The sequence below is a fragment of the Rhincodon typus genome, chromosome 21 (assembly GCF_021869965.1).
Source record: "Rhincodon typus isolate 14 chromosome 21, sRhiTyp1.1, whole genome shotgun sequence".
In the NCBI taxonomy this organism is placed as follows: Eukaryota; Metazoa; Chordata; class Chondrichthyes; order Orectolobiformes; family Rhincodontidae; genus Rhincodon; species Rhincodon typus.
The window spans coordinates 24,612,244-24,627,496 of NC_063352.1; the positions used below are offsets into that span (position 1 = coordinate 24,612,244).

Genomic DNA, 15,253 nt, shown 5'->3' on the forward strand with positions numbered 1-15,253 from the left:
TAAAGCCTCAGAAGTACATCCCTGCTTTTATATTCAAGTCCTCTCAAAATAAATGCCAACATTGCATTTGCCTTCCTGACTACTGACTCAACCTACAAGTTTACCTGGACTAGAACTCCCAAGTCTGTTTGCACTTCAGACTTCTGAATTTTCTCCCCATTTAGAAAATAGTCTATGCTTTTTTTTCTTCTTATCAAAGTGCACAACCTCACACTTTCCCACGTTGTACTCCATCTGCCACTTCTTCGCCCACTCTCCTAACTTGTCCAAATCCTTCCGCAGCCTCCCCACCTCCTCAATACTACCTATCCCTCCACTTATCTTTGTATCATCTGCAAACTTAGCCAGAATGCCAACAGTTCTTTCATATAGATCATTAATGTATAAAGTGAAAAGTTGTGGTCCCAACACTGACCTTTGTGGAACACCACTTGTCACCAGCTGCCATCCTGACAAAGACCCCTTTATCCCCACTCTCTGCTTTCTGCCAGACAGTCAATTTTCTATCCATGCTAGCACCTTGCCTCTAACACCATGGGCCCTTATCTTACTCAGCAGCCTCCTGTGTGATACCTTATCAAAGGCCTTCTTGAAGTTCAGGTAGATAACATCCACTGGCTCTCCTTGGTCTACCCTACTCGTTACTTCCTCAAAGATGGTTAAAGGATGGTTATTTACAGGTAACTACATTCAATTTAGGAATAGACTGAAAACTTGGACATCAGTTGCAGTTCGGTGTTCGCATTTTCACTTCTGGAATCAGAAGGTCATGGATTCAAGTCCCACTGGACAATACAAAACCTACAGTGTTACCTCATTGCAGTTGAGGTAAGTGCCATTTTTGATTTATACAGTAATTTGACACTGTCCTCTCAAGTGTACTTAAATTATTCAATGACATTATTTTTAATAACAGATGTAGAAACCCTGGTGTCCAAGTCAACTTTACATCTCAACCAATTTCACCAAAACATTATCTGGTAATCACCACACTGTTGTTTCGGATGACCTTGCTATGCATAGATTGGATTCTGTATTTCCTATATTATAACAGCTAATACTCTTCAGCAATAACTCATTCCCTGGGAATTACTAAAGATCACAAAATTGACTATATATTAAGTTAATTTATTTGTTGCCAACACAAACTATCAAACACTTCGTGCAACATGGATCATTGAGATGTCAAGTAAAACAATGCGCAAGTGTATATTGGATACAAAATCAAATTTTGCTTAATCACTTTCACTAGTTTTAGAATGTTCTTGGGGTTCTTCCAGTAAGCTTTTGTACTCAGGTATGTATTAGTCTCAAATATCACTAACAAATAGAGTTCTTTCTGGTATCCAGTGGTTATATCAAGCTTAAATGGGTCTGCAAGACAAAACAAATATCCTTCTTCCCTTGCCACAAGGGATCAATGATCAAGTACTGTATAGCAAGCATATGCACTGCTGTGAAAAACCAAGTTCAATCTTTAATGGCCAATTCTTCTGCAATGTCCAGTGGGATTTTCCATTTCTCACAGCAATAAGTTTGTTGTCTGTGAAGGGATTGCCAGTTTAATGGCAAATACTAAATCCACTTTAAACAGGAAAAAAAATGCTTTTTCATTTCAAGCAAAATATACAAAGCTTGGAAATTAATTCAAAGAATTAGAATTTCCTTACATTATAATGATTATATACATAGCTATATATTTAACTAGAACAAAAGTAAAAATGGCTGCTACAAAGTAAAAACAATTGGTTAAAATTGCATCCTTTTAATTTAAGAAAGATTTGGATATCTAATGAGCTGAGCCATCTTTCAACAAATTAGCAGGCTTCAAAATTTCATTTAGGTACGAAACACAGCATAGATGTACCAAGAGGAGAAAAGACAAGCTGAAAGAAAAAACATAACTTGATTTTTAGCAATCTTAACAAGCCCAAACACTACTGGTACCAACAAGGTCGACAAGTCCTTAATAAAAACCAAAAGAACTGCGAATGCTGTAAATGAGAAACAAAAACAGAAGTTGCGGGAAAAGCTCGGCAGATCTGGCAGCATCCGTGAAGAGAAATCAGAGTTAACGTTTCAGGTCTGGTGATCTTCCTCAGATATCAAGTCATTAATTTCGTAAATTTTGTATTTAAAAAATCCATCAAGATCAAAAATATCTTGCATTTCCTTTAAATTACACCACACCTAAAGCCTTCATTTAGATCAGTTATCTACTAACAAAAAGAGAAGTTATTTTTGTTCGATTTAACAGATGATTCAACTTTGGCGAAAAAAAACTTACAACGAATCTGCATGTTGTGTTACAGTTTCGGTGCTGATTACAGCTCACTTAGCAAGTTAGTAGTACTTTGGAGCAATCAGCCAGAACAGACCAGCGTGATGAGTGCGGTGTTATACGCATGTGTCATTCGACATTTTGCAACAAAATTGGTAGGAAACAAATTGCAATTCTAAATCTTAGGTAAGTGCTTGCGTTCAATTGTCAAAAATACATTTTATTTCGTTTGCCGGAAAGCGGATACTACTAGAAAAAATAAATCAAAACAACGAAAGGAATGCATTATCACAAACCGTACAAGCCGATGTCAGGCGCAAGTTGTATCTGGCAGGACTCAAAGTAGACAGGGCAATTTGACAGCCAAATTCCAATGTGTAAGCAGTTGAAGAACTTTACACACCCATATGCAAAATAAAGATACATAAGCCACCTTGAACCGTGTCGCTTTTGAATGACATTGCAAACGTGTAAGCAAACATTTTTGGGGGGGCGGAAACATCTACTTTTAAGCTATGCGTCTCCTTGAAAAACATTCACGTATTAGTTTTATAATAACTTAAAATAATTACTTTCCCGGTGGCATTTTTTAAAGAAAAAAAATCGAGCAGACTCTGAAGCAAATTAAATGCCAGAAAAATGACACGGCATTCCGAAGAGATTAATTTCAAAACCAGACAAATATTTACAATACTTAAGAAATGAAGTGAACGTTTACAAAACAACTAGACTACGTCTTAAGGTTGACTGTAAACTACACGGTTCGCACCTATACATTGTCCAACAGGAGTACTGTATGGGTTCCCAATGAAGAACTCCATCTTGACGCTTCCTCCACAAACATCCAATGGATGTGGGTGACGTCAACTTCGCCTCAACCGAGCTTGATAGCGCGAGCAGATGCCTGTTCCTTCCTCTCACTGATTGGCCAGCCACCCGCATGTCCCCGCCTTCTCCATCATATCCCATACATTTATTGGTCAATCGCTATGTCTGTCAGGCGTCCCGTCAAGTCAAGTCCGCTCTCGTCTTTGGATGATTATTTTGCCTCTCTTCATCATTGAAATTATATTTTAAAACGAGTGATTTTGTTTTACATGTTCTTTTATTGTTTAACGCTATAGTTAGTAGTTGAACCGGTACGAATCCTATCTCACGATGTTGCTACTGAAGAGGGTGGTGGCCTAGGTCACGTGGTGTTTATCCTAGCAACCGAGTGAAGCTCGGCCCAGCCAGGCTAAAATCAAGGAATATAGAAGAAGTAGCTGATTATATACAGGTAAAAGTTAAAATTGTTGATAGGGTAAGTAGTGTTTCTGTCCGCTACAGATTTAAACTGTCAATAATGTCTTCTTTGAGTAACTCTTCAATTTGTACGTCCAGTGGTGGATGTTGATCCCGCAAAACCAACTCGACTGGCTGCGACATAGTCATACAGTATGGAAACAGACCCTTCGGTCCAACTCGTCCGTGCTGACCAAATATCCAATTTGATCTACTCCCATTCGTTGGCATTTGGCCCTTATCCCTCTAAACCTTTCGTATTAACATACCTATTAAAATGCTTTTTAAATGTTGTAACTGTACCCGCCTCCACCACGTCCTCTGATGAAATTATACATGTCTAAACCAAGAGCACTTAATACAAACCTACAGTACTTAAATGGAAAGTGGACTATTCGAAGTGCTAATACCTTTGATTATATTGCATCTGCAACTCAAAAAGGCTAATCAGTCTATTTTCAGTCAAATCTCCACCTCCAGATGTTCAAAAGAAGCCCCAGTTAAGACAAAGATGAGATGGAATTTGTTCTCTGAGGGTAGTTTCTATAACAAACACAAACAGAAATAGCTGGAGAAACCCAGCAGATCTGGCAACATTTGTAGAGAGAAAACAGAGTTAAAGTTTCAAGTCCTGTGACCCTTCTTTATAACTAGAAACAACTAACTGCTTAAAATTTTGAAGAAGGGTCATGGAACATGAAATGTTAATTCTGTTTTCTGTCCAGAAATCATGCCAGACCAGCTGAGTTTCTCCAGCTATTTCTGTTTTTGTTTGTTTCAAATCTCAGTATGCATACTTTGTTTTGTTTTAAGTAGTTCCTATGATCAATGCCAGATTCCCAAAACAATTAGTCCACTGAGAATTTGATTAACACAAAAGACTTCCAGCACCACAGCAGAAAAATTTTGTGAGCCCTTGGCTGTGAGTGACCAAAATACCCAGAAAAGCTTTGAGAAAAGCAAAAGGTGCTGGAGAAACTCAGCAGTTCTGGCAGCATCTGTGGAGAGACAACAGTATCAACATTTTTGAGTTCAGAAACCTTTCACCTGTTCTAACAAACGGTGACTAGCCTGGAAACATGAACTCTTATTTTTCTCTGTACTGATGCTGCTGAGTTTCTCCAGCACTTTCTGTTTTTATTTGTTCCAGATCTCTAGCTTCCACAATTCTTTTGTTTTATTTAAAGACATTGAGAGAACTTTTCAGGAATGCACAATAATGGAGATGAGGTAACAAAGGGAGTGTACAAAGCTCCAAACGTCCCATCTATCTGCTCCTTCAAATATCATAGGTTGCAACTGTGGCAGAATCTAGAGATCACATGTCGGATGAAGCCTAATGCAAGCTGGTGGCATAACACCTCATTTTCTGTTTAGGCACTTTACAGCTTGCAGTAATCAACATTGAGTTCAACAACTTTAGACCATGAACTTTGTCCTCTATTATTTATCCCGACCAGCATCTCTCCAATGTCTTATTTGCATAAGTTAGCTCTTCATAGAGCAGACCTCTTTTCTGCCATTATGCCTACACTTCATCTATAACTCAACTATCTTGAGCACTCAGTGACATCAGTTTGATTTGGAGATCTGAGTTGTGTGTATTAAGAAGTGAAAGACATAGCTTCAGTTTCATTTTTGAATTCTGTGGATGGTACATGGTTGTCTGAAGATTTATTTACATTCATTCAAATTAGATTGATTTTTTTTTTTTTACCTTCAGAATTGAGTCTACCTTCAAGTAAATAGTTCAGTGCATGCAAAACAAGAAGACAGAAAAATGTGGGGCTATTGCCGTGCAACAAAGTGCCCATAACACAAGAGACAGAAAAAATTTATTTAGAAAGTCAATGTGAAGGTTTCTTTCAGAAACAAGCTGGCCATTTGGAGAGAAAAGGCCTATAGCATCAGCAATGTTGTTTAGCATTCTCCAAAACAGATGGGGGCAGAAGAACAGAAATCTGGAGTGGTTTAAAAGTTAGTAAAAGGAAAACTCCTGAAATGAATTATAGCTATGCCAACTGAAAAATGAATGTTAACGTTAATGTGGAGATAGTGTGATCTTCAATAAAGTTTATATATCTGTAAGGTTGCCAATGAGAATGTCTGTTTTTAAAATTTGTAATAAGACCATTTAAATAATTGTTGTGTAATGTTAGTAGTGTAGTAGTTAGTGCTTTGCTCCTTTTTTTCTAATAACCCTGAATGTTCTTTTGTTAAAAGTACTTTGGTAACCTTGTGAACATGATCAGTGATCACAATGATGAACGAATAGCAAGAATGAAACTTCTGTCAATCAAGCCAGATTTCACCCTGGAATGCGACTTATCCAGTATTACCACAAATCATAAAGTTTCATTGTGGTTTTAACTTTTCAACTTTACCTGGTCTGTAGAACTTGCTATCATGTTCATTGGACATTAGAAAATACAGTCATACAGCTAGAAACAGACCCTCCAATCCAAATCATTCATGCTGACTAGGTTTCCCAAACTATACTAGTCCCATTTGCCTGTGTGTACCCCGTATCCCTCTAAACCTTTCCTATTCATCTACCTGTCGAAATGTCTTTCAAATGTTGTCACTGTACCTGCATCTACCACTTCTTCTGGCTGTTCGTTCTATATATGCACCACCCAGTGTGTGAAAAGTTGCCCCTCAGGTCCCTTTTAAATCTTTTCCATCTCACCTTAACACTATGTCCTCTAGTTTTGAATTCCCCTACCCAAGGGAAAATATCTTTGCTATTCATCTTATCCATGCCCCTCATGATTTTATAAACCTGTATAAGATCACCCCTCGACCTCTTACGTGCCAAGGGAAATTGTCTCAGCCTCTCCTTGATAACTGAAACCCTCTAGTCCCACTAACATCTTTGTAAATCTTTTCTGCACTCTTTCCAGTTTAATAACACCTTTCCTATACCAGGGCCTCACCAACATCTTGTACAGCTGCAACACAATGTCCCAACTCCAATACTCAATAGTCTGATCAATGAAGATAAGTGTGCCAAACATCTTCTTAACTACCCTATCTACCTGCGATGCCACTTTCAAGGAGCTATGTACCTGAACCCCTAGGTCTCTCTGTTTGATGATACTTCCCAGGCCCTATCATTAACAATGTAAGTCCTACCCTAGTTTGTCTTACCAAAATACAACACCTTGCATTTATCTAAATCAAACTCCATCCACTCATTGACCCAGCTGATCAAGATCCTGTTGTACTCTTAGATAACCTTCTTCACTTTCTATTATACCACCAATTTTCGTCTCATCCGCACATTTACTAATCATGCTTCCCATATTCTCATCCAAATCATATCCTTAAATGATGAAGAACAGTGAACCCAGCATTTATCCCTGCACTTACGTCCTCATAAAAACTCGGTCAAATTTGTGACACACAAGTTCCCATGCACGAAGTTTCAGGTCAGACAACATCTGTGAAGTCGGGAACCTCAGATTAGATAGTGCCTGACTTGCTGAGTATTTCCAGCACTTTCTGTTTTTATTTAAGATTGCTAGCATCTGTAGAATTTTGAGTTGTTTCAGTATTGGATTAAGTGGTGCAGTTATTAACCAAACCAATAAATATTTCTAAGAGTTCCACAGCAAGACTGCCATAATAGATACATTTTTCTACTCCCTAACTAGGAAATACTGAGGAAATTGAAGGCAGACAAATCGTACTGCGTATTTTTAGTAACGCATAAAACCTTCAAGCAGCTTTTGAATTTCTTGCAATTTGCTACTGTTTGTTGTTGCCTCATTTCAAAAAAAAAACTGGAAATACCAATTATTTCACTCGACTCCATTTTCAAGCAAGCTGAGAGTGAATCTTCCACAAGTAGAGTTGTTTAATCATCCGTTAAAAGATGTATGAAAATATCCAAGGGAGACAAGCTTTTGCTTTGCCTCTTTACAGTGTTCTACATGACAACTATTGATAGTTGCAGCAACACCAGATATTTGTTGTCTGTTCATTATAATGTAATGCAAGAAATGAATATTTATTTTAACCAATATACCTTTTTCTCTTTTAAGTAGATACAACCATTCAAAATGAGCCAACTTTATAAAACAATTGAGCCCAGTGTAATTGATGATGAAATGCTTGAAGAGGCAGTGAAGAAACAGGGGCCATCAGGAAAGGCTGGGCAAATAGCCCAGTTAGAAGGAATTGAATTCAAAGATGTAAAAAATCTTCAACTGGATTACCGAAGTATGCTTTAGATCATCAGCTTTTATGACCTAGATAAACAGGATGTTCAGAGATTATGTTATTGATAAAACAATTTGCAGAGAATACGCACTTGCATTTTACATAAGTATTTGAAAAATAATGTATTCCTTTGATCTGAATGCTTGTGATTATCATTGTGACTGTTAATGTAACTCAAATTTATGAAGTAAACTTAATGTAAAAAATATATCTCCATGTTATTCAGAGATGGGAGACCCGAGGAAACAGAAGCAGAATTTGACTTGTAGTCAGAGTTAAAGGTGGCAACCAAAAGCTTGATTTAAGAAGTGGGTTTATAAAACAACGTTTTGAAAGACAGAGAGGTGGAAAGAGAGGTTAGAGATAGTTTCAGATAGTCGGGCTAACATAGCTGAAGGCAGTTAGGTGAAGGAGGACTTGTGTCAAAGAAGTTTCGACACTGCAGAAAGCTGCAACCTTGTGATGGATTAAGGAAGCTGGAAGTAAGCTTAGAATAACCAAACATTTGGAAGAGAAATAATAATATAGAAATATGCATCAAGCTGATCAATTGGAATTAATTCTAAATGGAAGTTATCTTGAAAAGCAGTCTTGCCTGCAAAGAAACTTTTTTGCATAGAAATTCACTTTATCATTATTATTGTTCTAAAATCTCTGGTTTCTCTGTTCAAGATATACTGAAGATTGATAATCTGTGGCAGTTCAAAACACTGACCAAGCTCCAGTTAGACAATAATGTCATTGAAAAAATTGAGGGACTGAACGCTCTGATCAACCTGGTGTGGCTGGGTAAGTGCTGAAAAACTCAGTACAATCAAACATCTTAGTTTTGGTATCATTCAGCTATATTTTAGCTATTAGAAAAACAGCTGTGGAAGTGACAAACCAGTTTTTATCTAATTGAATGGCAGAACAGGCTGTGGCACTGAATTACTTAATACGTTTTTCTAATTCAGAATCACCACAATTGGACTTGCAGATGTGTTTTTGCTGGAAGTGAGTACGTGTCAGTTGAGTGAAAACTTAATTATATCCTCCAGCTTGGGAGAGCCAACCAGTGCTCACTATTTGAGTTCATGCAAAAAGTCTACTTGGGTAAGAAGGGCATCCAATGTCCATTACAGTAAACTCCAGAGTTTCCTTTTGAAAGGCAAGGGGGAAACTGGAAAAAAAGGCATCACTGAAAATTAGTTTTGCATTAGTATAAGTGCTTTTTTGCCTTCTTATTGGTGCAGAAGAAAGCAAAATCAAGTATTGAAAGCAATCCTGCAAGTTAACAATATGGAGATCAATAACTATCTAAACCCACAAATGATGAATACCTAGACAAAGTCCTGGAAAGCTCATAGTATCTCTAGAACTGTAAACATAAGAGAAAGGAGGGGATCAGTTAGGGGAACATGTTAATTTATTTTTTTTCTTCTTCTAGATTTGTCCTTTAATAACATTGAGATAATTGAGGGCTTGGATGAACTGGTTAAGCTGGAAGACCTCAGTCTGTACAGTAACAGAATTGCCAATATTGAAAATATGGACTCATTAGTAAACCTGCAAATCTTCTCTATCGGAAAAAATCACATCAATAAACTGGAAAATGTGAGCAATTCAATTGGGGATTATAATTCCCTTCCACCACTCAACATATTCTTTTGGTATTATAATGTTTTCTTTTTAATGCCAATATTTCTGTGCCATTTTCTAAATTACAAGAAATTTGTTCTTGTAGATTATCTATCTAAGAAGATTTAAGAGGCTGCGCACACTGAACCTTGCTGGCAATCCTATGTGTGAAGATGAGAGGTATAGCATGTACATTCCTGCCTACCTGCCTACACTGATGTATCTGGATTTCAGATTAATAGATAAGACCACAGTAAGTGTTTAACAGCAATAGACCAGAAACAGAATTTATGTTGTATTGATATGCTGGGTGATGGAAATGAAGGATTTGTTTCATGCAATGTAACGCACCCAACTTTGCATCCAACTTTCTAAGATTAGGCAACTATTCAAACAAAATGACCTGGAGCCAAATTTGCCCAATGTTCTATTTAATGCAGTGATATGGAAGAGCTTCAGGTTTATGTCTTCCTGAGTGAATATCAATCTTTTTGTACCACTAATGTAAACATACTTTCTGAAGCTCTTCAATCTTGACAATCCCTGTTGCAACCATTTAATAAGTACAAGAACTGCCTTAAACCTATGCTGTCTAGTTTTAGACTCCCCTATCATGGGGAAAAGCTCAGCTATCTACTTTATCTATGCCTGTCATGATTTTACAGACGTCCATAAGGTCACCCCTCAGTCTCCTATGGTCCAGGGAAAAAAGTCCCAGCCTATCCAACTTCTCCTTATAACTCAAACCTTCCAGTCCAGGTAACATCCTAGTAAATCTTTTCTGCAGTCTTTCTCACTTAGTAATATCCTTTAATAATCTCGTTTCTCGTTTAATAATATCCTTTCTGCACGCAGAAATGTGTGTCAGAGCTGCACGCAGTACTGCAAATGTGGCCTCACTAACGTCTCGTACAGCTGCAACAAGATGTCCCAATTCCTTTACTCAATGCTTTGACCAATGAAAGCAAGATGCTGAAGACCTTCTTCACCAAAGTGTCTACCTGTGACTCTATTTTCGAGAAGCTATGAACCCGTACCTCTAGATCTCTTTAGGGCCCTACCATTGACTGTGTAACTCCTGCCCTGCTTTGCCTTACAACATCTCTCATTTATCTAAATTAAACTCCATCTGCTATTCCTCAGCCCAGTTGATCAAGACCTCGCTGCATTCCCAGATGACCTTCTTCTTTCTCCACTATACCACCAATCTTGGTGTCATCTACAAACTTACTAACCAACTTCCTAATTTTTGCCCTAGACCCAACCATCTTCAGCTACTTCATCATAAGGTCAGAAGTTGGAATATTTACTGATGATTGTCAAGTATTTGACACCATTCATGACTCCTCAGATACCAAATGCAACAAAACCTGGAAAATATCTAGGCTTGGGCTGACAAACAAGTAGCTTTGACATTGCACAAGTGCCAGGCAAGCACCAACCCAACAGGAGAGAATTTAATCACTGTTCTTTGATATATTCTTATAATATATTCTTTAAAATATCTTATGATTACCAACCACCTCCCCCCCACCTCAACATTATCAGTATCTTGGGGGTTACCATTGACCAGAAACTGAACTGGAATACCCATATAAATTGTGGCTACAGGAGTAGGTTGGAAACAAGGAATCCTGCAGCGAGGAACTCTCCTTCTAACTCGCAAAAGCTTGTCCATCATTGCCAACGCTTAAGTCAGCAGTGTGATGAAATATTCCTCACTTGCCTGGATGAGTGCATCCAACAACACTCAAGAAGCTTGCCAGTATCCAATAGAAAGCAGCCCAATTGATTGACACCATGTCAATAAGCATTAATTCTCTGCATCACTGATACACAGTTGCAGCAGTGTGTGCCATCTACAAGATGCACTGCAGAAATTCGCCAAGGCTCCAGAGACAGTACCTACCAAAATCACAACCACCGTCATCTAGAAGGACAAAGGCAGCAGATACAAGGGAATACCACCTTTTGCAAGCTCCTCTCCAAACTATTCACCATGTAGACTTGGAAATATGCTGCCATTCCATCATTGTCTGTCAAGAAATATACCTTTTTGGATACTGTGGGGGTGGAAGGTTGGGGTAATGCAGTAGCCAGATCGGTGGCTCTGTGTACAGAGGGAGGGTTGAAATGTAGACGAGCAGTTAGCAGATATGGGACTCTATAGTCGGGGGCACAGATAGGCAAGACTCCAGGATGGTGTGTTTTTATTCTGGTGCCAGGGTCAAGAATGTCTGAGTCGGCACATGATATTCTGAAAGGAGAGAGTGAGCAGCCAGAGGTCATGGTCCATATTGATACTAACAACATTGGCAGGAAGAGATATGAGGTCCTGCAAGGGGAATTTAGGGAGTTAGGTAGAAGTTGAAAAGCTGGATCTTGAGGGTTGTAATCTTAGGATTACACCCTGTGCCTCATGTTAGTGGGGCCAGAAATAGGAAGATAATACAGTTGAAAGCGTGACTAAAGAGCCTGTGTAGAAGGGAAGACTTTAATATCTGGATCGTTGGGAACTCTTCCCGGGCTGGTGGAAACTTTACAAGAAGGACCTATTGCACCTAAACTGGAGGGGCACCAATATACTTGCAGGGAGCTTTGCTAATGCCACTTGGGAGGATTTCAGCTAATGTGGCAGCAAAGTAGAAATTAAGTCAATTAAGTCTGATAGGAAGAAACAGCAGGGCCAGGTTAGTGATATGGCATGTCTGGTGGTCTGAAGTCTATTTATTTTAATGCAAGGAGTATAACGGAAAAGGCAGGTGAGCTTAGAGCCTGGATTAGTACGTGGAACTACAATGTTGCAACCATAACAGAAACTTGGTTAAGAGAAGGGCAGGACTGGCAGCTCAATGTTCCAGGGCTTATATGTTTCAGGTGCGATAGAGAGAGACATAAAAGGGTTAGTGGGGTTGTGTTACTGGTTAAGTTTGCAAATGACACGAAAATTGGTAGAGTTGTGGATAGTGATGAAAGTTGTCAAAGAATACAGCAGGATATAGACCAATTGGATCGTTGGGCAGATAAATGACAGATGAAGTTTAATCCAGACAAGTGTGATGTGACATGTTTTGGAAGTAAATTGCAAGAGGAAAATATAAATGGCAGGATCCTTAGGAGTATTGTTATACAGAGGGATCTTGGGGTGCCAGACCATAGCTCCCTGAGAGTGGCAACACAAGTAGGTAAGATCATAAAGAACGCTTATGGCATGCTTATGTTCATCAGTTGGGGCAATGAGTATAAAAGTTGGCAAGTCATGTTACACCTACATAAATATGCCATATTTGGAGTATTGTGTGCAGTTCTGGTCGCCACACTATAGGAAGGATGCGGAGGCTTTACAGAGGGTGCAAAAGAGGTTTACCAAGATGTCGCCTGCATTGGCGTGTACTACTGATAGGGAGAAGTTGGAGAAACTTGGATTATTTTTGCTAGAGCGTTGGAGGCTGAGGGGGTGACCTGATTGAAGAAAAGAAAATGGATAGGATGGATAGTTGGTGTCTTTTTCCGAGGGTGGAAATGTCAAATACTAACAGGCATAAGTTTAAAATGAGAGGAGGAAAGTCAAAAGAAGATGTACAAGGCAAGTTTTTTTTTATGCAAAGGGTTGTAGGTGCCGAGAACATGCCACCAGGGAAGTTGGTAGAAGCAGATATGATGGCAACGTTTAAGAGGCATTTAGAGATAGAAACAGACAGGTAGGGAATAGAGGGATATGGACCATGTTCGGGCAGATGGGATTACTTTGCATGGTTGGTACAGCCGTGGTAGTCTGAAGGGCCTGTTCCCATGCTATATTGTTCAATGTTCTAATACATGAGTCTCAACCATAAGTGTTAATAGGTTAGGCTCATTTTGGTGCATGAGGTATCCTTACAAAAGACAAGTTGCAGGCTACAAGTATTAAATATAAATATTTTCTTTGTCTACAAATGTCCAGGCCACCAAACACAATTTTAGCCATGTGGGATTGATAGTGGTTTTTTGTTTAAAAAGAGAAAAGTGTTTCCCAATGGCCCAACTGGTCAAGGCCATGAATGGGTGAAGCTTACAGAACAGAAAAGATCCAGGTTCATCTTTGATGAATTAGCAAATCTCAACAATAACATTGGTGGAATGCTGCAATTAAATTGGTATCTTTTGTGAAGCAATGAAATTGGCCACCATACCAGCTGCTGATTGCTGTCCAATGGTCCCAGAATGGACATTGTCAAGAGAGAATGAAAATGAGATTATCTGTGATCAAGTTGCCTATTGATAATTAATGGGTAGGCTCACAATGGGTGGTAGCCAAGTATCCATTACACCAACAAGGAGCTCATTTCTATTAGCATTTAAGAGGAAGAGAAGAAATTAACAAGAAAAGGATCTCCATTTGGACTTTAACAAAACTATTTGATGGAAGTAAATAATTATTTCTATGCATCCTGACTGTTACAATAGGACAATGAAGGAATAAAAAGAATTTTTAAAAAATATGTATTTTATCAAAGATGTAACATGCCATGTGAAAGGGCCATCGACTGTGGGAAAGCATGTTGAGATCTGCCAAGCAGAATTCCAGACCAATGTTGAAGGAATGTTGATGGTACTATCTTTTGGATATGTTACTAAATTCAGGTCCTACAGTATTTGATCTCTCTGATGAATCTAAAAGTGTCAAATCATTATCTGGAAGATGAGTAGATGAGTTCTATCTAGTGTTTTTGCAACGTTTACCCCTTTAATAATATTTATGAGAGCTTGTATGCAATTTAGATGCCACATTTCCTGCATTACAACAGTGATTACACTTCAAAACAAGTAATTAGCTATGAAGGGCTTTGTGACATCCTGAGATCATGAAAAGTACTACTTAAATCTTTAATTTTGAGGCATCTAAATTCACTATGCATTGGCAGAGATCAAAGTGCAATTATCAGTCACATGCACTGGGATATTGATGGTACCTGATTCAGATGTCAAAGAAAGTTTGCAAAAGCCATGAATTGAAAAATCTCTATTTGTTATAGAAAGAAATTGCTTTAGAAAAACATCACAGTGCTGTTGCAAATTTGATGTATCATGAAGATGTAGCATTTAAAAAGCTTGAGAAAATAAGGTTACAAGAAGAGGAACTGGCTCTACATAAGGTAAGCCAACTTCTTGTATCATGAATTAAGCAGTACATTAGCACATCACATCGTCACATAAATATTTTTCTTAGCAAAGATTCAGTTCCTCGTAATAAATACTTTATTTAAAATCGATGTTTTGATCTCATTCAAGAAAGCAATAAAAACAACCTCAAAAGGGAAAAATAAATCCAATATGTATTTATCACCCGTAAGTCCTATTTAATGCCATTTGCTGAAAAGTACACGTGTGCAAGGACAGTTCATTTCCATCTCATAATTCAAAATTGATAAAAGAAAAAGATAAATCAGCAAAGGTTCTAACAATGCCAGGCAAGAACCATTTCCAGCAAGATTAAATATAACTGTTTCCCCTTGACATAAAATGGCATTAACGTCACTGAGTCCCCATCCATCAGCATCCTGGAGGTTGCCATTGACCAGAAATTGAACTGGATCAACCTTATAAATATTACAGTTACAATAGCAGATATGAAGCTAGGAATTCTGATGGAAGTAACTCACTTCCTGACTCCACAAAGCTTGTCCACCATCTAGAAGGGATAGATTAGGAGTGTGGTGAAATACTCCTCACCTGTTTAGATGAGTGCAGTTCCAACAACACCCAATAAGTTCAACACTGTTCAGGACAAAGGAACCGATTTGATCAGTACTCTACGCACCAACTTCAACACTTGCTCCCTACCTACAATCAATGTACAGTGGC

At 38.4% G+C, this 15,253-nt stretch overlaps 2 protein-coding genes across 13 annotated transcripts in view; one reads left to right on the forward strand and one right to left on the reverse strand.

Annotated features, from left to right (window-relative positions):
- Positions 1-3,155, reverse strand: part of tom1l2 (target of myb1 like 2 membrane trafficking protein) — a 57,597-nt gene extending 54,442 nt beyond the window's left edge. For 7 of the 9 annotated variants that reach the window (XM_048609245.1, XM_048609242.1, XM_048609243.1 and 4 more), the window contains exon 1: positions 2,578-2,722. In XM_048609245.1, coding sequence (XP_048465202.1) covers positions 2,578-2,707 — 130 coding nt within the window. In that variant the 5' untranslated portion in view covers positions 2,708-2,722. Of the gene's footprint in view, positions 1-2,577; positions 2,723-3,050 lie in introns of those variants that run through there. The other 2 variants (XM_048609246.1, XM_048609241.1) reach the window with 1 other exon arrangement.
- Positions 3,156-3,280: 125 nt separating this feature from the next.
- Positions 3,281-15,253, forward strand: part of drc3 (dynein regulatory complex subunit 3) — a 46,413-nt gene continuing 34,440 nt past the window's right edge. For 3 of the 4 annotated variants that reach the window (XM_048609249.1, XM_048609251.1, XM_048609252.1), the window contains exons 1-6: positions 3,290-3,560; positions 7,612-7,789; positions 8,462-8,578; positions 9,219-9,385; positions 9,516-9,662; positions 14,425-14,544. In XM_048609249.1, coding sequence (XP_048465206.1) covers positions 7,630-7,789; positions 8,462-8,578; positions 9,219-9,385; positions 9,516-9,662; positions 14,425-14,544 — 711 coding nt within the window. In that variant the 5' untranslated portion in view covers positions 3,290-3,560; positions 7,612-7,629. Of the gene's footprint in view, positions 3,561-7,611; positions 7,790-8,461; positions 8,579-9,218; positions 9,386-9,515; positions 9,663-14,424; positions 14,545-15,253 lie in introns of all 4 variants that reach the window. The other variant, XM_048609250.1, reaches the window with a different exon arrangement.